The sequence below is a fragment of the Chiloscyllium plagiosum genome, chromosome 4 (genome assembly GCF_004010195.1).
Source record: "Chiloscyllium plagiosum isolate BGI_BamShark_2017 chromosome 4, ASM401019v2, whole genome shotgun sequence".
In the NCBI taxonomy this organism is placed as follows: domain Eukaryota; kingdom Metazoa; phylum Chordata; class Chondrichthyes; order Orectolobiformes; family Hemiscylliidae; genus Chiloscyllium; species Chiloscyllium plagiosum.
Window position 1 is genome coordinate 56,130,572 of NC_057713.1, and position 26,238 is coordinate 56,156,809.

The following is a 26,238-nucleotide window of genomic DNA, read 5'->3' on the forward strand; positions in this document are numbered from 1 at the left end:
TTTGAACAATGTGCTTATCAGTACAGTATTGGAGTGAGTGCTTTCAAGTGTCATTTATGACCTTTGCATGGGTGTAGAAGGGATATCAAATGTATTTTGACAGGCAAAATCATGTTTGTTCATTTGCATTGGTAGCTGCCAGTTTCACCCTATACAAAATCCTTCTCTAAGTCTGGACTGTGGAGTGAGAAACACTTTAGTTTTACTTGCCCATGTCATTGAGTCTTCAGATTTCAGAGACCCGATGTACCCCACAAGATACAAATTGGGGACCCTGAAGATAAGATGCACTGACTACATGGGAATTGACCGAGAAGTTTAAACTTCCAGTGGGCAATTGCCCTGAGTTGAGAACCCTCTGAAAAAGTCTTCAACTTTGAATTAGAGAGTGCTGATTGAATGACCTGAATAATTATCCAGGGAATGTTAGGCAGATTAAAACCAGTTCTAACTCCTTAGTAACTGTATTGCTCCCCCCCCGCCTCCAAATGAGCCAAACTATCTCCATAACTACCTCATTTCCTACTTCCTCACATGCTTCCCTGTCATTCTACACATTCACCTGACACTCTACCTTCTCACCCATGTACCTTTCACTATATAGCTTCCCAAAGAAGCTTTAGGAATGTAGGAGCCTGAGTAGACCATTCAGCTCCTGAAGCCTGCTCTACCATTCCAAATCATGGCTGATCTACCTCGATGCCATATTCCTGTGCTGTACCCATATCTCTTGATTCATTAGTAACTAGAAACCTTTAATCTCTGTCATGAATTTAGTTAATGTCTGATTTCCACAGCCCTCTAGGATAGAGAATCTCAAAGATCCACCACTTCGAGTGAAGAAGTTCCTTGTCATCCTCATCTGAAATAGCTTGCCTTTTAATTATGAAACTCTGTCCCCTGGTTCTAGACCCCACATCCAGAGGAAGTATCCTTTCTGTGTAAGATCATAAGACACAGGAGTAGAAATTAGGCCATTCAGCCCATCAAGTCTGCTCTGCCATTCAATCATGGCTGATACGTTTCTCAATCCCATAATCCTTGATCCCTTGACAATCAAGAATCTATCTTGGATATTCTTAATGATCTGGCCTCCATAGCCTTGTGTGGCAGTGAATTCCATAGATTCACCATTCTCTCGCTGAAGACGTTTCTCTTTATTGCCATTCTAAAAGGTCTTGCCCTTACTATTGACTCAAAAAAGTCTTGAACCACACAACATCAAGACATACTTTTTATTTCTATTAAGCTGGCAAGAAATCTATAGTCCAGAGTATCAATCAAAATATCCTTGGATGGACTAATGACGGATCTCTGATTTCTAGCAAAAAGGCAGTATATTTTATCACCCTTATGTGCATAACTATTTCGCACATTTCAGTTTCCACACAATGTAATGTTTCTACCTTAGTTAAGTTCGTATAATTTAAAAGTTGGTAATCAATACATCTAGTCTTGTTCACATAAGTCAAACCAAAGCTATTGATTTAAATGTTTCTACATCTGTTGTTCTCATAAGTTAAAAAGTAGATAAAGCAAGCCGGTTAACAATGTTCTATTGATCAGCCTAATCATAGTACTGGGAAGAAGTGTATACAGAAACCTCTCCAAGGTAACGTAGAGACTTCTGCATTTTTGCAATTCATGTTCTCGCAGTCACTGTGACTGCAGCTGCCATTTTGAACTTGTAAGGCAAGTTATTATTGCAAATAGAGACTTTCAAAACTGAGGCTTTTAACCTTTGATTCCCCAAAACTTTATCATTCCCTCTTTTGGTGTTATGATCAACCAGGCCATTCATAAAGTCTGTGATGATAGCAGTCAGATATCAGTGGCCATAAGCATGTGAATGCGAGAATGCAGGCGAATACAGTAAGATTACATTACTGTCATCCCAAAATGTAACAAAATGCACCCAGTATTCACAAAGAGACCCCCAAATGGCCACCATTCTGTGATAGTATCAAACCCATCACGATCTACATTTCTGATTTTCTGGAACTCCTGGGTAATGTGGTTGGAGAGATCAGTGATATTGGAGGATCTGTCAGGAATATAGGTACAACGTTCCTTTCCTATAATGGCACAAATGCCACTCTCCTTAGCTAATAAAAAGTCCAACGCCAAACGATTCTGAAGGGCCACTATTCTGACTGCGACCAGTTCAGCCTTGCTATTAGTCAGGGCATTTGCAGTATCATTGACAATTTCTAATATTTTCTTTAACTTATTTAATTCTTTGCCCTGCAAATGGAGTCCAATAGGAAGGGAAGACATTCCATTCCAGGAAAGGAGACTGGTAAGGTACCTCTTGGTCCTACGGGGTGAAGGAACTCATCTAAAACCCGAATGAGAGGAACTACAAACCCTTTATAACATGATCCCACCAGTCTGGGCGGAGCCACGGATTGGCTTTCAGTCTGCAAATAAATAGGCACCATTATAGGTGGTTAAGCTAGACTATCCGGGTCGAAGAGTGTGGTGCTGGAAAAGCACAGCCGGTTAGGCAGCATCTGAGGAGTAGGAGAGTCGATGTTTCGAGTATAAGCTCTTCATCAGGAATGAGAGGGTGGCCCAAGGGGGCTGAGAGATAAGTGGGAGGGCGGGTTGGGTGTGGAGCAGGGGGAAGGTAGTTGAGAATGCGATAGGTAGATGAAGTTGGGGGTGAAGGTGATAGGTCAGAGAGGAGGGTGGAGCAGAGAGGTGGGAAGGAAGATGGACAGGTTAAGAGGGTTGTGCTGAGTTGGAGGATTGGATCTGGGATAAGGTAGTGGGTGGGGAAATGAGGACCGTGGTGAAATCCACATTCCATGTGTTTGGAGGGTCCGAAGGCAGAAGATGAGGCGTTCTGCCTCCAGGCGTCGGGTGGTAAGGGTTTGGCAATGGAGGAGGCCCAAGACCTGCATGTTCTTGATAGTGTAGGAGGGGGAGTTCAGCCATGGGATGGTGGGGTTTTGTGCGTGTGGCCCGGAGATCATCTCCGAAGCGTTCTGAAAGTTGGAATCGTGTCTCCCTAATGTGGAGGAGACCACACTGGGGAGCAACGGATACAGTAGATGACGTGTGGAAGTACAGGTAAGTCTCTGATGTGGTAGGCTCCTTTGGGGCCTTGGATGGAGGTAAGGGGAAGGTGCCAGGAGGGGAGGGGGGGTTGTTGGGCTTGGACCTAACAAGGGAGTCGTGGAGAGAATGGTCTTTACGGAACACAAATAGAGGTGGAAAGGGAAATATATCCTTGATGGTGGAGTCTGTTTGTAGGTGGTGGAAATGGTGGAGGATAATGTGATGTATCCAGTGGTTGGTGGGGTGGAAGGAGAGGACCAGGCAGGAAATTGCAATCTTTGAAGAAGGAGGCCACCTAGTGGTGGAATTGGTCCTCCTGGGAGCAGATATGGCGGCAGAGGTGGAGGAATTGGGAATAAGGGATAGTGTTTTTACAGGAGGGAGGGTGGGAGGAGATGTATTCCAGATAGCTGTGGGAATCGGTAGGTTTGTAGTAATGTCAGTGTTGAGTCGGTCACCGTTAATGGAGATGGAGAGGTCCAGGCAAAGGAGGGCAGTGTCATAGATAGTCCAGCTGAACTTAAGTTCAGAGTGGAACCTAGTAGTGAAGTTGATGAACTATTCAACCTTCTCGTGAGAGCATGAGATTGCGCCGATACAGTCATCAATGTAGCGGAGAAAAAGGTGAGGAATACTTCCCCCCCCCCCCCAATCCCATTTCACCAAGAACGTGCAGTTCTTGGGCCGTCTCCACCATCAAACCCTTACCACCCGTGCCTGGAGGAAGAACGCCTCATCTTCCACCTTGGGACCCTCCAACCACATGGGATCAATGTGGATTTCACCACTTTCCTCATTCTCCACACCCTCTCCCCCCCAGTCAAACTTTGGCTAGGTCAGTCCATGGGATAGTAAAGGAAGTAAAGGAACTTTAACGAGACCCCATATAAATGCCACTGGAGAGGTTCCCATCTCACCTAAAGCAGATGGTGTCATTAATAGTCTTGTTAATGACTACCAGTAAAGGGGGTATATGGGATCTGTTGTAGCCAGGTTTGTAACAATCCCATAATAGGGTCATATCATACCCTGCTGACTGCCATTCCTGCACATCCTTAGTTTTATCAGGTTCACTGGAAGAGTTCTGGCGTATTAGCCATTCGGGCACCTCAGGCCAGCTAAAGGTGACAGATCACAAAGGAATACCCCCCCCTGTGCATAGGGCGGCACATGAGCACATACCCAACAATCGGTTGCCGGTCCTGTCATTTGGGCATTTTGATAAGCCAAATACAAAAAAGGCATTATGGTGGATAGATCACCTTAAACCCCCTCCCAAAGACAAAGAGGTATCAATCTGAAATGCTTGTGTCTCCAAAGTAAATCTTGTCCAAAGCATTTTTCTTCCTTAAATCTTGTCTGTTCCTTCACCAACTTGTTTACTGCAAGTTCTGTGAATCTAATGGGGTTGTCCTTGTACTTTCACAGCCGTGGGGGTGGTCAGCAACACCTTTCCCCTGTTCCAATTCTCAATCAGGACAAAATCTCCAGGTTCTACAGTAGGGTCGGCTCCCTCAAACAACTCATCACCCTCTCAATAGGCTTGACGCACCTGTGAATGTAAACTTTGAAGAGTTTTGGTTAACTTAAGCGGATATTTTCCCAGTTCCTCCCCTGGAGAGTGCTTTTCAATCTTTCAGGAAGGGGAGGTCTGATCACTCCAGGTCCCCATGGGGTTCCCATATCCAATTTCAGCAGGGAATAACCCTGTTCTCACTGAGGGAGTATTTCTCATATGGAATTAGTGCCAAAGGTAGGACCTTTTAACCAGTTCAGTCCTGCCTCTTGTGTTAACTTGGCCAACTTATTATTTCAAGTACCATTTGCGCGTTCCACTGTCCCAGCTGCTTTTGGATGGTGAGTACAGTGAAACTGTTGCTTTATGGCCAATTCTTTGCAGATCCTGAGCTTATCATTTCAGGGAGCCCATAATGGGGAATCATTACCCTCAATAGTATTTTAACCGCTGTTGTAGCAGTATTATCATTCATTGGGATGGCTTCGATCCATCTATTATTACTAGACAGTATTTATATCAATGTACTCAAGGTAATTCTATAAAATCAAGTTGTAGACAAGTAAGAGACCACCAGGCAAGGGTGTGGTTCCAGAACCTCAGAGCATTCCTTTTCCAGTATTTGTCTTTTTACAAATTAAACATGCTCTAGCTCTTAGCTGCTTTCTGAAAATCCAGGTGCCACCAGGTTTGTAATAAAGTATTAACCATTCCCTCCTTGCCCAAGTGTGTACAATAATGTACATAACCAATGAAGATAGGGAGGAGCAAAGATGGAACACAAGCTTGTCCCGCAGGGGTCATCCATAGCTTGGTTTTAGTATCGAAGGAGCACCCCATTTGAGTCTATAGTTTGTGCTTCTCAGCAGGGGGCGTCCCCCTGTAATTTCTGCACCTCACCCAGGTCTGCCATACCCGTCCTTATTCTGTCTCTAACCAGGTTTTGCTGGGAATCCACTGGGACCAGAAGTACAGAGTGTAAGGCCGCCTGCTTGGCATCAGCATCTACCCGCTCATTGCCTTTGGAGACTGTAGCCGTTGGACCAGTGTGAGCCGAACATTTGTTTACCACTAGACTGGCTGGCGATTGCAAAGCCTGTAAGAGGTTATGCACAAAGACTGCGTTACTGAGAGGCTGTTCCGTGGAAGTTAAAACTCCTCCATGTTCCCACAAGGCTCTGTAATCGTGGGCCCCGCCAAAAGCATAGTGAGAGTCAATAGTATATTTGCTGATACTCCTTTGCTAATATGCAAGCACGATTGAGGGCAAACAAACTTGGCTTTCTGTGCCGACAGCAGTGTTTCGAAAGCTGCTTGCTCAACAATCATAGAATCAGTGGCAAGCGCTTATCCTATCCTAGGGAGGGCAAGAAGTTCAGTAAAACTGTGGTATTGGTTTTGCAGCTGGACACGCCATTGCCGACAACAAGCAAATCATCCACATACTGTACTACTGTCAATCCCTGCAGTAGTTTCACGGTCACAATAAGGACACTTTGCTCTCCATTGGCCATATCTCCCACAGTTAAAACAACAACCTGCCATTTGTCCCTGGGGGCTTTTGCTGTCGTCTTCCCAGTTCCAAAGGCTGTCCCCCTTTCCAAGGTTCGTCAGGAAAGGGTCACTCAGTGGGGGGTCACTGGGCGGGCATCTAAAATAGGTTCCAGCCCCAGTGGGTATCCTGGTCCTAATCAACCACATCAGGGTTAGCACACTGGGTATAGGGGTCATGAGGTTGCTGGATATATTTTTAACTGTAACTTGGATCGTGGTTTGGGTTTATTCTGGCCATCCCAGTAGAAGATAATCATTCACCTCATTTGTGTCTGGGATTTCTTGGACCAGTTCATGTTATTTGTCCAAATCATGTCAGTGACACCAGAAGGAATATATTGCAAAAGCATAGCGTTAAACAAGGGTGAGTCACCTTCTCGATTAAAGGCTTGATCATCTGCAAATGTTCCGTAATGGGCACCAAACCGCTCCCAATAGTCACCTCCTGAACCCCCAGGTTTGGGTCTGTATGCCAGTACTTTACTAATGTTTACAGGTTGAAGTAAGGCTTGTTCTAATGACTGGATTAAGTGGTCCACCTGGGCATCATAGTTAGGGAATCTCTTCTTCAAGTCCTCGTAACATTTGTATTGTGCTTTGGACATACAGAGCAAGTAAGGCTGGTTTCTCCTTGTGGTTAGGGCCTTGGTTCATTATCATTATCATTTCTTGAGGTTTCCAGGAGACATAAACACAGAGTAGGTGGTTGGTTGGCTTCGGCAGCCCTAGCATTCGGAGTTCATAGGTGAAAATCGTCCCCTTCTCTTTCAAAATTTATCGGCCTCTGTTTCCTGCGTTGACCCTTGGTTTGAGGATGGTCCAGGCCGCTCATCCTCATGATGTCGGGTATGAACCCAGTGACCAATATCAGACCCTTCACTTTCAGAGTCAGGGAGAGGTTTAGAATCAGGGGGTGTGCAGGAACTATCAGGAGCTGTTCAGGGTTCAGTGGGTATCCTGGGATAAATTCCCCATTCCTCGTCCCTATCAGTGTCATCCCCTTCCTCAAGCGATGTTGGTATGCTAGACATTAGGCTCAGGATCCCAAGTAGAACTTAGATTCTTTTTACAGCGCTGTTGCTTTAACCAATTTTTATCTTCCTCAGCCTTAGCGTCCTGTTCCCTTTCTCACCTCCCATCTACCCAATCACACTCAACTTTTAACATCTCCCAGCTTTTGGGAGTTCCATCTGCTGTACATACCTCTATTCCCCCATCACATGCATTGTTCCTTCAACTGACCAGTAAGGCGTATTTCCATTTACTATCGACTTTATCCTCCCATTCTTTAATTAATAATTTACACTTTTCTTCACAATTTTTCTTTCAAATTAGGTTTACTGCCTGTTCACGAGAGGCTACATCCCAGGTCCCTAGTTTCCTAACCTATACAGAGGGTATGGAATCAAGACTTAAATATCATCTACATAGTATAATAAAATGTTTAAATAATACATTTACAGCCATTAGTAACATTTCTCACACTTCCATTTTAAATTTTCAAAATTTTTAAAAATAAGTTGATTATTCTGTCCTAAAATTGTCATTGTACCCACTGCATCAGCTATTTTGGCTGCTGCTCTTTGTTCATGCCCAAAGTTGTAATTTCCCCAAGAGTGACCTTACTTTTGCAACTTTTGCTTTCAGTTCTTTAAATTTTCCTTTTTTCCCATATCCAAGAGAATTCATGCCTCTATACTATCCAGAAAAAACCGTGTATTCAAGAATTTCTGAAAAAAGACTCCAACAATTAGATTTTTCATACTCTTAAGCAAGCTTATCATATAACACAAAATCAAAATCAACATAGGTTATTCAACCTGTTGTTTTAGTGCCAGTTCTTTGCATGAGGAATATAGCAGTCTCACTCTCCCTTAAAATCTCTTCTCTGGTTCTGCTTCCTACACTTTTCCTTATATTGCTTTTACTTCCATTGGCTATTGCATGTACAATATTCAGTTTGTTTTAAGGGATAGTCCAGGTGAACATTAATCTTTACAATCATGCTTTAAATTAACCATGAGGCAATAATACAGATCACTGACAATGTATAAAGGTATAAAAACCAATTGAACTTGCCAATTAATTCTGATTTTGTAATTCAGTACTAATACAAATGGTTTAAAATATATTGACTAATATAACCATATCCTCTAATTGACAGTTGGAAACTGAATTAGTGGCTGAGACAATTCATTGTTAATTAGAATTCCATTTTTTATACAGCATTTACAATTTACTTTTCCACTGCCTTCAAAATAAAGACTAAGCAATTTAAAGCATTCTGAACTGCTGTAGGTCTGACTTACACTACTGGCACTCCAATTAACCCTCATTAATTTAACTTGATATTAAACAGATATTATAAGGCACCAAACCCAGAAATACAAATTAATATAGTCAAGCCCACATTGGAAATGAATATTTTAATGTCTGCGAGCAAAAACATACCAATTTATAGCCTTTGAGATAATCGATTTATCATACCTGTTTTTACATTAACAACAATAGGACAAACTCAAAACTGACATTTAAGGCATAAATTTTATCTCCAATTAACCGAGTGATAAACAAATTATGATTAGACTTATCATGTCACTCTGTCAATTCCAGTAATTCTATTGTATCAATAAAATGTAAATGACTCCTTCTTTGGCTGCCATAATCGTCTTTATTAAATATTGAGTAAATGTTATATTTGCAGGTGAACCCAACTGATAGGGTCAAGAAGTAATCACTTTCCAACACTAGTATGCTGGTGGAATTGCCTATATCTTAAACCCACAGCAGCAGACTACCTTTTCTTTCCAGAGAAGGGAGAGTTTTTTTAATAGCCTAGAGAATTTTTTTTTATTATGCAAGCATCACAGAGATTGCAATAGCACTTACAAGGGCAGGTGTCCCCACATCTCCTTCAATACACAAATATTGTTCAATGTCACCCCCATATCATCTTCAGTGTTTTCAGATTTTCAAACATTTTATCAAAATGTAGTTAAAACAGGATTACATTTCAAAAATTCCAATTTTCAAAAAGTACATTTACAATGAGAAAATTGTATCATCTGGAATGAAAGATTAGCTTACCCATTAAAACAGTATTTGGAAATTCACTGTGGCCAGAAAATTATATTCGAAACGTGATAAATTCCAATTCCAAGAAATTTTTACCAATCTTTATGACCCAATTTTTGTAAATCAACACTTCCTGGCAGATTTTGCTTTACACTAGTACTGATAATTCCTGAAAAGGACATTACATTAACCATGCATGACTCAAATTGATACAGGCACTGACTACATTTTCAAATCACCATGGATTTCCAAAATGTAGACTTAAATCAAAATGTTTCCGGATCTTGAGTTCCAGGGGACAAAAAAAATTATACAAGACCATGTGTAACCACCAATGAATAAAGGTACATTCAAAACAGACCACAAAGAGTTAATATTTAGTTCAGTGAACACAACACCAAAAGCTGGTCTCTTTATCTGTCTCTGTTTCCTTTGCCTTTTCGATTTCTTTTTTCAAAATTTCTGCCAATTGTTTTATGTAATCTCAAGTGTACCATCAGGTGAAAATGGTTTCTCAGTTCTTTGTGTTCGTTTCACCCATTTGTTGACAAAGTTTTTATTTTGGAATCAGGTCTGTAATAAGCATACATGTATGTTAAAGGTGTGCCTCATGAGAGACATTGTTTCCCATTTTTTTGACAGCTGTATCTCACACACACAGATTATCACAATTGTGCAATCATTCAAACTGGGGATGTCCTTTAATTTATATATTACAATTTACCAAGTTGCCCCACTCACACTAAGAATTTACCAAAATGCCCAATTTTTCTGAGGGGCCTCTAACCCCTATAAATCATTTTTCCTGATCAGGTATTCTGTTACACATAGTCTGAAAAGGAGTTCCCTTTCCAACTACATAGAGGGACTGTCCCATTGTACCTAATCACTCCTTAATTTACTATAAACAAATTTCAACCAGCCATATCAATATTACGGAGTGAGAAATTTATAGAGCCTGCCCTCCTTTCTCTATTATCTCATAATATCAACTGGCCATGTCCGAAGGAGACAGCTCTCTAAGACGAATCCATCAGATAGTATCGACTACTTCCCTGACTGGGGTCCCCAGTCCCGACTCTTTATCTCAGGAACAATACAGAATAGACAATGTCACCCTGCAGAAACCTAGAGCAATCTCGTAAAAAAAGAACCTTCTTACCTATAATCCTGGTCCAGGTGGTTTATTCCATCCCTTCAAGGTACCAGTCTCTCTGGGCAAGGGGCAGATCGTCTGCCTGAACAAAAAGAGTGGTCGGAGGTAAAATACTTAGAGGTGCCCTACCATTCTGTTATGCTTGATTCAAACTCTCATTTATTCAGCCCAGAGAAATGTTCCCTATATTGGGAAAAGAGTCACAGCACCAAAATGTTGACTCAAAAAAGTCACGGACCACACAAAAGTTTCAATATCAAAACACACTTTCTTTCGATTAAGTCGGCGAGAGATCAATAGTCTATAGTTCGGAGTATCAATCAAGATATCCCTGGATGGACTAAGACAGATCTCTGATTAATAGCAAAATGGCAGTATATTTTATCGCCCTTATGTGCGTAACTATTTTGCATGTTTCAGTTCCCACACAATATCATGTTTCTATCTCTAGTTAAGTTCTCATAATTCAAATACATTTAGTCTTGGTCACATAAATCAAAACAAAGCTATTGATTTAAATATTTCTACATCTGGTGTTCTCATGAGTTTAAAACGTAATTAAAGCAAACCGGTTAACAATATTCCATTGATCAGCCTAATCATAGTACTGGGAACAAGCATATACAGAAACATCTCCAAGGTTATGTAGAGACTCCTGCATTTTTGCAATTCATGTTCTCACAGTCACTGTGACTCCAGCTGCCATTTTGAACTTGTAAGGCAAACTATTATTGTAAATTGCGATTCCCAAATGGAGGCTTTTAATCTTTGATTCTCCAGTACTTTATCACTAAGGCTGGGCCCTTGGGTCCTCGTCTCTCCTACCAATGGAAAAATCTTCCCAACATCTACTCTGTCTAGGCCAATTCAGTATTCTGTATGTTTCAATTGGATCCCACTCCTCATGCTTCTAAACTCAATTGAGTATAAACCCAGAATCCTCAAACACTCCTCATATTTTTCATTCATGAGATATGGGGCCCAAAACTGTGCACAATACTCTAAATGTGATCTAACCAGAGCTTTATAGAGCCGCCTAAGTATGTCCCTGTTTTTATATTCAAGTCCTCTCAAATAAACACTAAAATTGCATTTGTCTTCCTAACTACTGACTCAACCTGCAAGTTTACCTTGACAATATCCTGGACTTAAACTCCCAAGACTCCTTACACTTCAGACTTCTGAATTTTCTCCCAATTTACAAAACAGTCCATGCTTCTATTCTTCTTATCAAAACGCATTATCTCACTCTTTTCCACATTGTACTCCATCTGCCACTTTTTTACCCACTCTCCTAACCTGTACAAATCCTTCTGCAGCCAAATATTCAGAAATCTCATCCTTCAGAATGGACTCAAATCTTACCTATGACTGAGGTTCGGGTAATTGCTCTGTAATTTTCCACCTTTTGCCTTCCTCTCTTTTTAAACAGGGGTGTCACATTGGTGATTTTCCAGTACTCTGGGACCCTCCACTATCTCAGCTATCTCCTTTAGAAGTCTCTTTGTAGTCCATCTGGCCCAGGCGATTTATCCACCTTCAGGCTATTCCGTGTTTTTAGCAGCCTCACCTTGGTGATACATCTACTCTATCCCATTCTAAATTTTCTAAGTTTCTATGAGACCATCTCTCAACCTTCTAAATTTGAGACAATACAGGCCCAGTGTCCACAATTTCTCTTTATAGGACAGTCCAACCATCCCAGGAATCTGACTGCTGAAGCTCCACTGCACTTCCTCTATGACAACAATATTCTTCCTTAGCATGTGGACCAGAAATGTGTACAAAGCCTGGGCTAACTAGTATTCTATACAATTAAACAAGATTTTATTGCTTCTGTACTTAAACCCTCTCACAATAAGGGCTAACATAGTGTTTGCCTTCTGAATTGCTTGCTGCATTTGACTTACTTACAAGGATACCCAGGTTCCTTTGGACATCACTTTGCAATCTCCCAGCATTTAAGCAATACTCTGTGCCATAATTCCTCCTACCAAAATGGAAACCTCACACCTACTCGCATATTCCATTTGCCACGCTCTTGCCCATCCACTGAGCCAAACTAAGTCCTCTGGAAGCATCTTTGCATAGTCCTCACAACTTACATTCCCACCAAGTTTAGTATCATCTACAAACTTAGAAATATCACAATTAGACCCCATATCCAAATCATTGATATAGATTTAAAAAGTTGGGGTCACACACTGATTCTTTGTGCTACTCCACTGGTCACAGCCTGGCAATCTTGAGAGTAATGCATTTATTCCTAAACTCTGCTTTCTGCCTGTTAATGAATCCTCAATCCATGTTTGCATCTCATGTATTTTTCTTTCTATACCTCCTGCACAGGACTTTATCCAAATCAGAATACATCGCATTGGTTCCCCCTATTAACTCTGTCGTAATATCCTCAAAATTCTTTATCAGCTTCATCAACGTGATTTCATAAATCAATGTTGATACTGTCCAGATATTTTCTAAATCTCCAGTAATCACATACTTTATAATAGATTCTATTACTATTACTAACATCAGGCTAACAAGTTTTGCAGTTCCCTGTTTTTTTTTCTCATTTATTCAACAGTGAAATTACATTGCAGCCTTCCAATCTTCAGGCATCATTGCAGAATTAATAAACTTTTGGGAGATGATCATGAATGCACTCTCAGTAGCCAACTCTTTAGGGTGAAGGTCTTTAGGTCCTAAGGATTTCTCTGTATTCATCCCATTAATGTCTCCAAAACTATATTTCTAATGCTGTTTTCTTTCAGTTCTACACTTTCACTAGACCCTTGGATCTTAATTATTTCTGGGAAACATTTTATATCTTTCTCTTTGAAGGTTGTTATGAAGTTCTTACTTGGCTTCGCTACTATTTCTGTTTTTCGTTTAATCATGCACACGTGTTTCTCTGGTTGGAGATCAGTGGTGATGTCGGGGTCAGTGTTGGGCCCGCAACTATTCATGATTTTTATAAATGATTTGGAAGAGAAGACCGAGTGTAACGTATTTAGGTTTGGTGATGACACTAAATTGAGTGGAAAGGCAAACCGTGCAGAGGATATGGAGGGTCTGCAGAGAGATTTACAAAGGTTAAGTGAGTGGGCAAGGATTTGGCAGATGGAGTACAATGTTGGTAAACGTGAGGTTATCCACTTTGGAAGTAAAAATAGTCAGCTAGAGTAATATTTAAATGGTGAAAGATTGCAGCGTGCTACTGTGCAGAGGAACTTAGGAGTACATAAATCGCTAAAAGTTGACTTGCACGTGCAATGGGTAATCAGGAAGGCAAACGGAATATTGGCTTTCATTGGTAGAGGGATTGAATTTAAGAGGAAGGAGGTTCTACTGCAATTGTCCAAGGTGTTGGTGAGGCTGCATCTGGAGTAAGTGTGCAGTTCTGGTCTCCTTACTTGAGGAAGGATATACTGGCTTTGGAGGCTGTGCAGAGGAGGGCCACCAGTTGATTCTGGGGATGAGGGGGTTACCCTATGAGGAGAGGTTGAGCCGCCTGAGTCTGTGCTCAGTCAAATTTAGAAGAATGAGAGGGGATCTTATAGAAACATGTAAAATTATGAAAGGGATAGATAATATAGAGGCAGGCAACTTGTATCCACTGGTGGGTGAGACTAGGACTAGGGGACATGGTCTCAAGGTTAGGGAGAGTAGATTTAGGACAGAGATGAGGAGGAACTGCTTCTCCCAGAGAGTAGTGAATCTATGGAATTCACTGCCCAAGGAAGCAGTACAGGCAGCTTCATTAAATATATTCAAGACACAGTTGGATTGGATTTTGCATGGTAGGGGAATTAACGGTTCTGAGGAGCTGAGACGATGCATAGATCAGCCATGATCCTAATGAAAGGTGGAACAGGGTCATTGGGCCAAATGGCCTACTGCTTCTATTAATATAAAACTATGAGGGCATGGCTGGCTAGGCAGCATTTATTTCCCCTCCTGAATTGCCCAGAGGGCAATTAAGAGTCAACCACATTACTGAGAGTCTGGTGTCACATGTAGGCTAGACCAGATAAGGATGGCAGATTTCCTTCCTTTCCATTAGTGAACCAGCTGCGTTTTTCCGATACTTGGCAATGGATTCTTAATTCCAGAATTTTTTTTATATTGAATTCAAATTCTCCATCTCCCGCAGTGGGGTTTGAACCCGACGTCTCTGGATTAACAGACCGTAGATAATACCTCTAGGCCATCACTTCCGCCAATACCTATTATAAACCCTTCTGCATCTGCCTGTAAATTACTGACATTTGTCTTTGCTAATCTTTTCCTTTTTACGTGCCTGTAGAGATTTTTACAATCTGATTTTATGTCTCTTGTTATTTGAAATTCAAATTCATTCCATTCTCTTTCGAGATCAATTTCTTGTTCTTCCTTTGCTGAATTCTGAAATAATTTTAAGGCTTAAGTTTTTAAAGAACTTGAAAGACTCTTAATTTCATCTGATGATATCTTTGGCTTCCCTTGTTAGCAATGGTGATATCTCTTCATTTTTGCCTTGATGCTTTCAGCATTTAAACTGTTTATTTACTACAAAGAGGCAGCTAGTCCATTAAAGGGGTGGTGGTGGGAAGATGAGTGGCTTCTACAATGTTTCTCTCTGCTCCCTACAAACACTCTTGCACTTGGTGCATTGCAGGATTGAAGTTTGAAAGCTGCACCTGAAAAATTCTAAGGTAAGTAACCGTGTAATTTCTTGTCTCATCTGGAACAGAAATCGGGAGCCTGAATCAGTTTTGAGGATTTGTGTCATGGTTTCAGCAATAGCTGAATTGAAAAGCAGTTTAAACTTGTAGTATATATTGTGTGTTCAAAAAACAAATTCTGAGCCATAATAAGTAGACGTACAATAGAAGGGCTCCCTCAGTCCAGATTCAAGGTTCATTCTGGCTTCCTTTACAGACAAGTTGCCATCTTTTCTCCTCTATTTCCCTTGCCTTTTCTTTTTGAGTCTGTATACAAACTGCTGCCTACTCATCTCTTTCCCCAACATTTTGCTCAGCCTCTTCCACCATCTGCTGCTGATTCTTGAGCTCCCACTGTGAGAACTTCCAAGTACAAGATGTTATTGTAATGTAATACATTAAACTATATATATTTAGAAATGTACAGCATGGAAACAGACTCTTCAGTCCAACCCATCCAAAACATAGTGAAGAAATAATCTGCAAGTATCAAAGATCTGGATTTTTTTTAAGCATAATGCATCTCCTAATGCATATTTATAATATAACCATTTATAGGTTTCAAAAATCTAATTTCACAAACTTACAAACTTAACTGCCTCTTTTCATAATTTCTTTAATCTCATTTTTTAAATCATACTTTTTATGTTCACATTCAATGTAATCAGTAATCAATTATCGTGAAAGTTCTCTTATAGGTTTTGCTGATCTGGTTTTTACATGCTGTGTCCACAAGAAAAAAATATTGCTCCACCAAATCCTAAAACATTGAATCCGTTAACATGTCATGAGCAATGCCACAGGAGAGCTGACTATATAAATGGCAGGGTTATTAATATTTTATATAATTGCATTTAAATCTTATAATGTGTTAACATATTTTTGCAATAACACACAACCTTATAATAGAGCCTATCATCAGTATTTTACATTTATATAGTGCCTTTAACATAGCCTCCAAGGACCTCATAGCAGTGTTGCCAAACAAAATTTGACATGAAGCAACGTAAACATTGTCAGGATGGGTGTCCAAAACACTTGGCCAATGAGGCAGATTTTACAAGTGAAGTCATATTTTTGCTGGACCCTCCCATTAGGGAGGGAGAGATGATTGGTGGTGGTCTAACCTGAGTGTCACAGCACCTCGGACAAAGGGAGGGATTGTGAAGGAGACTTATTCATGGTAACCTCAGCCAGTATGGGAGTTGAGCCCATGCTGTTAGTACCAACCTGCATCACAAACCAGCCATCCAACCAACTGAGCTAACTGATCTAATGCGTAAAAGGAAGAAAAAGTGGCAGACAGATTTAGTGAGGAATTCAAGTGTTTTGGATTTCAGTGTCTGAGGCCGCAAAGCCAATGTGGAATAATTGTGCCTCCAAGGCTTTAAAAAGAGTCAGCCTTGGAGGACCACACAGCTTGGAATAGTGAGAATGGATGAAGTTACAGAAATGAGCAAGGATGAGACGTTGGAGGAATTTGGAAATGATATTTTTCAAACTGAGCTTATACCAGATCAGAAGCTAATATAGGTTAGTGAGTTGAACACAGGAGCGATGGATGTAATAGATTAGGTGAGAATTAGATTTTTGAATGAACGTCAGAGGCTGACCAAGAGTGTATTGAACTAGTCCGATCTAGAACTGAAAAAAGGCAGATCATCAGAGGTGGAGTCGGATGACATGTAGGCAGACCTGGTGATGGAACACATGTGGTTGTTGGTGAGCCATCTATTAGGACACCAGGTTTATGAAAAATCTGGTTCAACCTCAGACTGGCACCAGGGAGAGGGTTGCATTGGTTGCTAGGGAGGGGAGCAAAGAAAATGGCCTTAGTTTTTAAATCATTTTGGTCAACTGATGCAATGCATCAATTATTTTATAGTAAACAGACAATTGGTAGACTGTTGAAAATCACACAACACCACGTTATAGTCCAACAGGTTTAATTGGAAGCACTAGCTTTCGGAGCGCCCCTCCTTCATCAGGTGGTTGTGGAGTACACAATTGTAAGACACAATTTATAGCAAAACTTTACAGTGTGATGTAACTGAAATTAAACATTGAAAAATACCTTGATTGTTTGTTGAGTCTCTCATCTGTTAGAATGACCATGATAGTTTCACTTCTTTCATGTGTAAATCACAAAACCTTTTAAAAGTTACATTCTCAGGTTAACTATAACAATTGGTGTCAGCCAGATAAGATATTAAGATGTTGAAGGTGTTAACCTCCTGTGTTCCCTGCCTGTGTCATAATGTTTAGACTGATTCTATAGAGTCTTACATGGATTCATGCAGTTTTTGAGCAAAGTACAATGTAACTCTGCAAGTACAAATTCACCCCACAAACTTATATGTGTGTGTGTGTGTGTTTCTGTCTCTGTCTGTCTGTCTATGGTGGGGGGTTGCGAGTGTGAGAGAGAGAGTGGATGTGTGTGTGTGTGTGTCTGGGGTGGGGGGGGTTGTGAGTGTCTGTGTGTGTGAATGTAAAGCATCTAAGTCTGTGAGAGGATGCGTGTAGGAGTGTGTGTCTATGTGCGTGTTTGTCTATGTGCGTGTGTGTATATAGGAGGGCCTGTGTGTGTGTGTGTATACATAGTGCAATGGTGGTCACCTGTAATGTGACATGAACCCAAGGACCCAGTTGAGGCCCTCCCTATGGGTACCAAATTTAGCTATCAGCCTCTGCTCGGCCACTTTTCGCTGCTGCCTGTTCTGAAGTCCGCCTTGGACTTGGTAGAGTGGCTCTCTTCTTTAGTCATTTCTTAATTCACTGCAATAGGTTTCTTTTGAAGCGTTAGCTTGCCAATTCACTGAGTAGCTTAACTATTTAAGTGACATGACTATTAAAAAAACACACACATTATCAAGTTTTCTTGTACATTTAAAAAAGGTTTTTACTTAAGCACCCAATCCGAAACAAAATAAAAAGATGCCAAGTTTTACACACACGCATTCAAAGGTGTGTACACACCACACACACACCACACACACACACCACACACACACGCAGACACATACTCTAAAGTGGAAGGATATGTCAAATAGTTATAGGTCTCCCATAGATTGACACCTAGGATTGTTTCAAAGTGGGCTTGATGGATTTTTCAGATTTTGTGTCTAGATAATTTAAAGGTGTTAACAGATGATTTCTGTTTGGTCTCCTGCAGTCTGCAGCTGCCGGGCAGTTGTTTTTTAAATGTTGCCCATAGCAGGTGACTGCCATGACTGACTGACTGACTGTTCTGAATTAGAGTAATTCATTTTGAAATGGATCAGTAATTTAAAATATTGGACGACTTGCCATTATCATTGGGTAATGATGAGCAACTCACCCATCAGCCTTTGACACTCCAGGGAAAACAGACCCAGCCTGTTCAGTCTCTCCCTATAGCTCAAATCCTCCAACCCTGGCAACATCCTTGTAAATCTTTTCTGAACCCTTTCAAGTTTCACAACATCTTTCCGATAGGAAGGAGACCAGAATTGCACGCAATATTCCAACAGCGGCCTAACCAATGTCCTGTACAGTCACAACATGACCTAGCAACTCCTGTACTCAAAACTCTGACCAATAAAAGAAAGCATACCAAACGCCGCCTTCACTATCCTATCTACCTGCGACTCCACTTTCAAGGAACTATGAACCTGCACTCCAAGGTCTCGTTGTTCAGCAACACTCCCTAGGACCTTACCATTAAGTGTATAAGTCCTGCTAAGATTTGCTTTCCCAAAATGTAGCACCTTGCATTTATCGGAATTAAACCCCATCTGCCATTTCTCAGCCCATTGGCCCATCTGGTCAAGATCCTGTTGTAATCTGAGGTAACCCTCTTTGCTCTCCACTGCACCTCCAATTTTGGTGTCATCTGCAAACTTACTAACTGTACCTCTTATGCTCGCATCCAAATCATTTATGTAAATGACAAAAAGTAGAGGACACAGCACCGATCCTTGTGGCACTCCACTGGTCACAGGCTTCCAGTCTGAAAAAACAACCCTCCACCACCACCCTCTGTCTTGTACCTTTGAGCCAGTTCTGTATCCAAATGGCTAGTTCTCCCTGTATTCCGTGAGACCTATCTTTATAGAGAGAGGCAGAGAGCTTCTTCAAGGAAGGCATCCTTGTAAGAGGATTCGCAGTAGGTTGAAATCTTCGAGGAGAAAGTGAGGTCTGCAGACGCTGGAGATCAAAGTTGAAACTTTATTGCTGGAACAGCACAGCAGGTCAGGCAGCATCCAGGGAACAGGCTGCAAACTTACTAACTGTACCTCTTATGCTCGCATCCAAATCATTTATGTAAATGACAAAAAGTAGAGGACACAGCACCGATCCTTGTGGCACTCCACTGGTCACAGGCTTCCAGTCTGAAGAAACAACCCTCCACCACCACCCTCTGTGTTCTACCTTTGAGCCAGTTCTGTATCCAAATGGCTAGTTCTCCCTGTATTCCGTGAGACCTAACCTTGCTAATAAGTCTCCCGTGGGGAACCTTGTCAACGCATTACTGAAGTCCACATAGATCACATCTACCGCTCTGCCCTCATCAATCCTCTTTGTTACTTCCTCAAAAATCTCGTTGGAAAGAAGCTGTTCTTGAATATGTTCGTACACATCTACAAAGTACAGGGTGTTCTACTATAAAGCTGTATGTGTGTTGCTACATCACCAACACTTTAAGCGTTGTTTCTAAAGCACGATTTTTCTATAGCACGGGATTGCACAAGAATGCATCTATCGCGTTATGGAAGATCTACCTGTATTATATTTTCTGTCCAGTGGAAGAGAGTACATCAGAGGTGGGAGGGATCTTTGATTATGTTGATTGCTTTTCCAATGCAACAGGAATCAATGGATGGAAGGTCGATTTGTGTGAAGGACTGGGCTGTGTTCACAACTGTCTGTAGTTTCTTTCGGTCTTGGGAAGAGAAGTTCCCATATCGTGCTGTGATGCATCCAGATAAAGTGCCTCTTTAAAATTTTTAAGAGTCTTTATGGACATGTCAAATTTTTTTAGGCTCCTGAGGAAGTAGAGACATTGCTGTGCTGTTTTGACTGTAGTGTCATTAATATTCAGATAGAGTTCATTATAATCGATGCAAATCAATGAAAATTGAAATTTAAGTAAAGTCTAAATTTTGATGGAAGCAGATAGTATAATAAATGTAGATTGTGAAGAGTAATTTATAACTAAATAACTTGTTATAATCAAAATTTACTTTCCTTGCCATCAAAATTTCTGATAGGTTTTCGCAAGTGTGTTTCACCTAAAATAAATGAATTGAGTCAATCCCTTCAGTCAAAGCAAATTTTTTTTACTTTATGCAGAGCTCAAGTTTTCTTCTAAGTTTAGTTTTTATAAAAATACTTAATTAACAGAAGTGTTTGAAATATTAAGAATTACATTGTCCTGACTGATTTTGTTTCTTCACTGCTAATTGCTTCTGCTGCTCAAATTATAGGACTCGTTTTTTGATTGCTGAATGACTCTGAAAATTCAAGCTGTCTATTGATTGAGTAGGTTTGAATTAATAGAACAGTGTGTGATAGAGAGCTTGTACCTTCCTATAAATAGATGAAGGTTAGTAAAGAAATAATATAAGTGTTAATTATATTGATGTAACACCAGGCATTAAATAATTTGAACGATAATTTAATCTGTTTAAATTTAAAATCTAGTATATTTCTGAATAAATAGTGGGCTTATAATTTTTTTAGTATTGTATGTATTAAGAGCAGATTTGATTCTTTTAGCTCCTTAAAAACTGAATCCAATCTTGAAGCCATGAAATCTATCCCGAGTGAAAGACTGATGATAGAAACGGGTAAGTTTTTTTTTAAATATCGATTTATCCAAAATGTAATGTTTGGATAAAGGATAGACCAGCAATAGAAACACTAAATTTCTCTTTGGAGAGTTTGGTGCACAACAATTAGCCAATATATTTGTTTAACCACAATGGAACAATTTTATTGGTTTGACTAGATTGAAAAAATAAAGATGGCTCTGATATACAGAGCATAATGGATCACAAGGGTGATAGTGTTATGAGATAAGGCATATAGTTTGCTATTATACAACTGAAGTGGAGTACAGACCAGGAATTTCTGGACCATCCTCCACACCTGGAATCGTTTTAAACCAGATATTATATGACATTGCTTTATTGTGTCTTCTGATTTAGACTGCAATGATTTGACATATAATCAGTCTGTAGAACTCAGTAGGAAGTATTTAATACTTTATAGAGTCATAGAATCATAGAGTTTTACTGCATGGAAACAGACCCTTCAGTCCAACTCATCCAAATCTAGATATCCTAAATTAGGATATCTAGTCCCATTTGCCAATATTTGGCTATATCCCACTTAAATCCTTCATATTCATATATCCATCCAGATGCCTTTTAAATGTTGTTATTGTACCAGCCTCTACCTCTGGCAGCTTGTTCGAGACATGCACCACCCTCTGTGAGGAAAACGTTGCCCCTTAGGTCCCTTTTAAATCTTTCTTCTCTGACCTTAAACATATGCCCTCTAATATTGGATTCCCTGACACCAGGGAAAAGATCTTGGATATTCAAGGAGAAAGTGAGGTCTGCAGATGCTGGAGATCAAAGTTGAAACTTTATTGCTGGAACAGCACAGCAGGTCAGGCAGCATCCAGGGAACAGGAGATTCGACGTTTCGGGCACAGGCCCTTCTTCAGGAAGAAGGGCCTTCTTCCTGTAGAACTCATTGGAAGTATTTAATACTTTATAGAGTCATAGAATCATAGAGTTTTACTGCATGGAAACAGACCCTTCAGTCCAACTCATCCAAATCTAGATATCCTGAAGAAGGGCCTGTGCCCGAAACGTCGAATCTCCTGTTCCCTGGATGCTGCCTGACCTGCTGTGCTGTTCCAGCAATAAAGTTTCAATCTTGGATATTCACCCTATTCATGCCCCTCATGATTTTATAAACTTCTAAGGTCATCCTTCAGTCTGTCTCGTTCCAGGGAAAATAGCTCCAGTCTATTCAGCCTCTCCCTGTAGCTCAAACTCTTCAATCCTGGCAACATCCTTGTATATCTTTTCTGAACCCTTTCAAGTTTCACAATATCCTTCTGATAGTAGGGAGATCAGAATTGCATGCAGTATTCCAAAAGTGGCCTAACCAATGTCCAGTACGCTGCAACATGACCTCCCAACTCCTTTACTCAATGCACTGGCAAGCTTACTAAAGTTAAAAATCACACAACACCAGGTTATAGTCCAACAGGTTTAATTGGAAGCATTAGCTTTCGGAGTGCTGCTCCTTCATCAGGTGGTTGTGGAGTGTAAGATTGTAAGATTTTATAGCAAATGTTTACACTGTGATGTAACTAAAATTATATATTGAGAAAGATCTGGATTGTTTGTCAAGTCTCTCATCTGTTAGAATAACTATGTTAATTTCAGTTCTTTCATATGTAAATCGCAAAACTTTTTAAAGTTTTAATCCAGGTTGTTTTCAATATATAATTTCAGTTACATTACACTATAAACGTTTGCTATAAATTCTGTGTCTTACAATCTTATATTCCACAACGACCTGATGAAGGAGCAGCGCTCTAAAAGCTATTGCTTCCAATTAAACCTGTTGGACTATAACCTGGTGTTGTGATTTTTAACTTTGTACACCCCAGTCCAATACCAAATCATGACAAGCTTACTAAATGCCACCTTCACTATCTACCTGTGATTCCATTTTCAAGGAACTATGAACTTGCACTCAAGGTTTCTTTACAGCAACACTAAAATTTCAATGGCAAGCTAATTATGTTCATAAATTTCTATTTACAGCCAAGTTGTTACACAACAATAATTATTTATTTGTTCTACAATATTTAATTTGTGAATGTGCAGAAGACTGTCTGTTGCTTTATTAAGGTTAAATTATTTATAAATTATCTAGTGTTAATAGTTGCAAAATACATTTTGTGTTTATATAGCTTAGGCACTTGGGCATTATTTTCATGGTGCAATTTTCTCACTTGTGTGTTCTCGCCCCTGCATGTATTTATTTTTGAATGGGATGTGGGTCTATGCCATTTACCCTTTAGTATTTAACCAAAGTAATGTTACTTGTGAGCAGAGAAAGTGAGCTTCCGTATGTATACTGTTCAATTACTAGAGCATTGCAACCCTGTCTTTTCCCAAGATCCACATCTGTGCCTCCAGAGGGCAATGCTGAATATTTGTGAACGGGAGCCTCGCAGCTTTTCCTCTCTTATCACAACATTCTTCTAAGCTTCAGTTTTTTTTTCCTAACTGACTGATACTCTTTGCAGCTTAGTTTGAGAACTCCACAAAGAATGGGATTGAAAATTTAAATCTTCCTAGACTATATTACTCCACTATTTATTAAGGAAACTTCCTGAGATATTGTGTCAGTTTTGTGGGATGGGTTATCAAAGGGCTTGGGCAACAAGTAATCACAATTCTAAAATATACTCTGTTCTTAATCACCTTGCACACCACAACAGAGGTCATCAGAAATGGTCAGTGGTGGAGACCATGGCTGTATGTTTTTTTTCTGTCATTGTGAGTAGATTCTGATTTTGTTCAATTGATTTCTAAGTTAAATCAACAACTAGTGGATCAAGGAGAGATAACGGTGCTGTCTAAATTGTACATCTCAACACCATACACCTATGACTTACATATTGGTAAAGATTGGATTTTAGCATTTTGGTGAATTTCATCAGTGATGATGTGATGGTCTTTATTGTAAAACAAAAGAAAAGCCTTAAGTCAGAAAAGAATATCTTCCTGAAATTATATAGGGCTTTGGGGAGGCTGCATCAGGTGGTGTTTACACAGATTTGTTCTGCTTACTTAAGGAAAAATGTACTTGCCTTTTAGGGATGCAACAAAGGATTACTAAGGTGGTTCCTGAGATGAGAGGGAGTCTATGAGAAAAGGTTGTGAAGAATGGGTCTGGAGTTTAGAATGGTAACCCCATTGAAATCGATAAAAGTTTTAGAAGGCCTGATAGGGTAGGTTCCAAGATTGCCAAGCCTAGTTGGACAGTCTTTAATTAAAGATTAATTAGGTTAAGTGTGAAGCCATTTAGGATTAAAATGATTGGATATTTCTTCAGTCAGTATTTGGTATTTTCTACCCCAAAAAGTATGGATGCTGAGCTGTTGAGCATATTCAAGACCAAGGTCATTAGATTTTTAGGATCCTAGGCAATTGTAGGTTATGAGGATACAGGGAAAAGTGGAGGTAGAAGATTAGCTATGATCCTTTTGAATTGTGAGGCAGTGTCAAGGGGCCAAATGGCTAAGTCCAGCTCCTGTTTCTTATGTTCTTTTATGGACTTGCTTGGGTCAGGTGTATTTGATGCATTGCAGTGCTCTTTTAATAGAAACCCAACAATATATCTCAATTTCAACTATGAAAGGCCACTTACTACTGCATCCTTATGTCTGAATTAAAATCAGACTCCCCGGATAGTATTAATATTTCTTGCTTAACTCTAGTTCCAGAAGTGAAAAGCTGTTTTACTAGTCTTCTTTCAATTGAACTGTCTGAACAAGAAACAATCTCGTTTGAGAAGCTCTGAACAGATATTCATTTGGTTTTAGCTTTTCAACTTTTTTGTTTACGTTTGTAAAGATGCACCATGGTGTGGAGTAAAGAATACACATGCTGGTGCTAAATATGTGACGACCACTTTTCCAACAAAAAAGAAGTGGGAAGAGGGACACTGCCTCAAGGACAGGAATGAACCATGCCATATTGTGTGAGTATGAAGAAAAGTTCCCATGTAGTTGTTCAAATTCTCAATGTATTTTGTTGAGACTTTCTATCAAGATGGTTACTACCTTTAGAGACATAATTCCTTGACACAAAAATACACTGGGACAAAGAGCAGTTATTCAGCATGCTTTAATAACCAGACCATGTTTTGACTTTCACTGGCATTACTTTGTTTTCTAGATAGGGAATAGATCTAGTTTCCTTTTCTGTGCTTCATTCTAGGTAGAGTGTAATGCAATGTGCATAAGTTCGTAAATCTACACATTAAAAAAAAGACTGAAGTTCACTTCATAGCACCTGTAGATTAAAATTGTGTACTTTTTAAGGTATAATTCCCTGATGCAGAAAATCAGGTACACAGCTTCAAAGGGAAGACAAATGGTCAAAAAAGAACACTCTTTTGGCTTTGCACTATGCATTTCACAATTGATTTAGGGAATCTATAATACAAGTATTGTGAAAAGTATTCTTTAGATGCCCTTATTACTTCCTCCAATGGTTTTTTTTTAGTATTATTATCCCTTTCATCTAAACCGTGCATATTCAAACCTACCTGCTGGGTCTTCTCAGTTGCTGCTACCAATGAAGTTGGTGCTGCTTGAGTTGTAGCTGGCTTCTCACCTCATATGGCTCAGCTTCATGCCACAATAGCTGTTCCCAGAACTTAACCAGGAAGCCCCTTTTCTTTGTGTTGACTATTGCCTCTTGTTCTTGCATGCTCCTGTTTCCAGCCTTATTTCCCTTTTCCCTATTTGTGTCACTTTATACCATGTACAAACCATTATTCTGTCTCCATTTATCCTGGACAACCTCCCATCAGGCAAATGGGATCAATCATTTGTCTGTTGAACAGATGTCAAATAAAAAGATGCTGCTTAAGCTGTGTTTAATAGTTTAGCTATTTCAGGCAGTTCAAGCAGCTGCTTGAGAGATCATTGTCATTAAGTCCTTTCAGGCAGGCCCAAGTGTTGCACAACCTACTAGAAAAGGTGCAAAACTTGATCTACTCTTAGGAAATAAGGCAGGGCAGGTGACTGAGGTGTCAGTGGGGAAGCACTTTGGGGCCAGCGACCATAATTCTATTCGTTTTAAAATAGTGATGGAGAAGGATAGACCAGAACTAAAAGTTGAAGTTCTAAATTGGAGAAAGGCTAATTTTGACGGTATTAGGCAAGAACTTTCGAAAGCTGATTGGAGGCAGATGTTCGCAGATAAAGGGACGGCTGGAAAATGGGAAGCCTTCAGAAATGAGATAACAAGAATCCAGAGAAAGTATATTCCTGTCAGGGTGAAAGGGAAGGCTGGTAGGTATAGGGAATGCTGGATGACTAAAGAAATTGAAGGTTTGGTTAAGAAAAAGAAGGAAGCATATGCCAG

The 26,238-nt window shown here is 40.1% G+C and overlaps 1 protein-coding gene across 2 annotated transcripts in view; it reads left to right on the forward strand.

Annotated features, from left to right (window-relative positions):
* tatdn1 (TatD DNase domain containing 1) overlaps positions 1-26,238 on the forward strand; it is a 55,404-nt gene that overhangs the window by 23,173 nt on the left and 5,993 nt on the right. For both annotated transcript variants that reach the window (XM_043688250.1, XM_043688251.1), the window contains 2 exons: positions 20,825-20,895; positions 24,718-24,844. In XM_043688250.1, the coding sequence (XP_043544185.1) occupies positions 20,825-20,895; positions 24,718-24,844 (198 nt within the window). The remainder of the gene's footprint in view (positions 1-20,824; positions 20,896-24,717; positions 24,845-26,238) is intronic.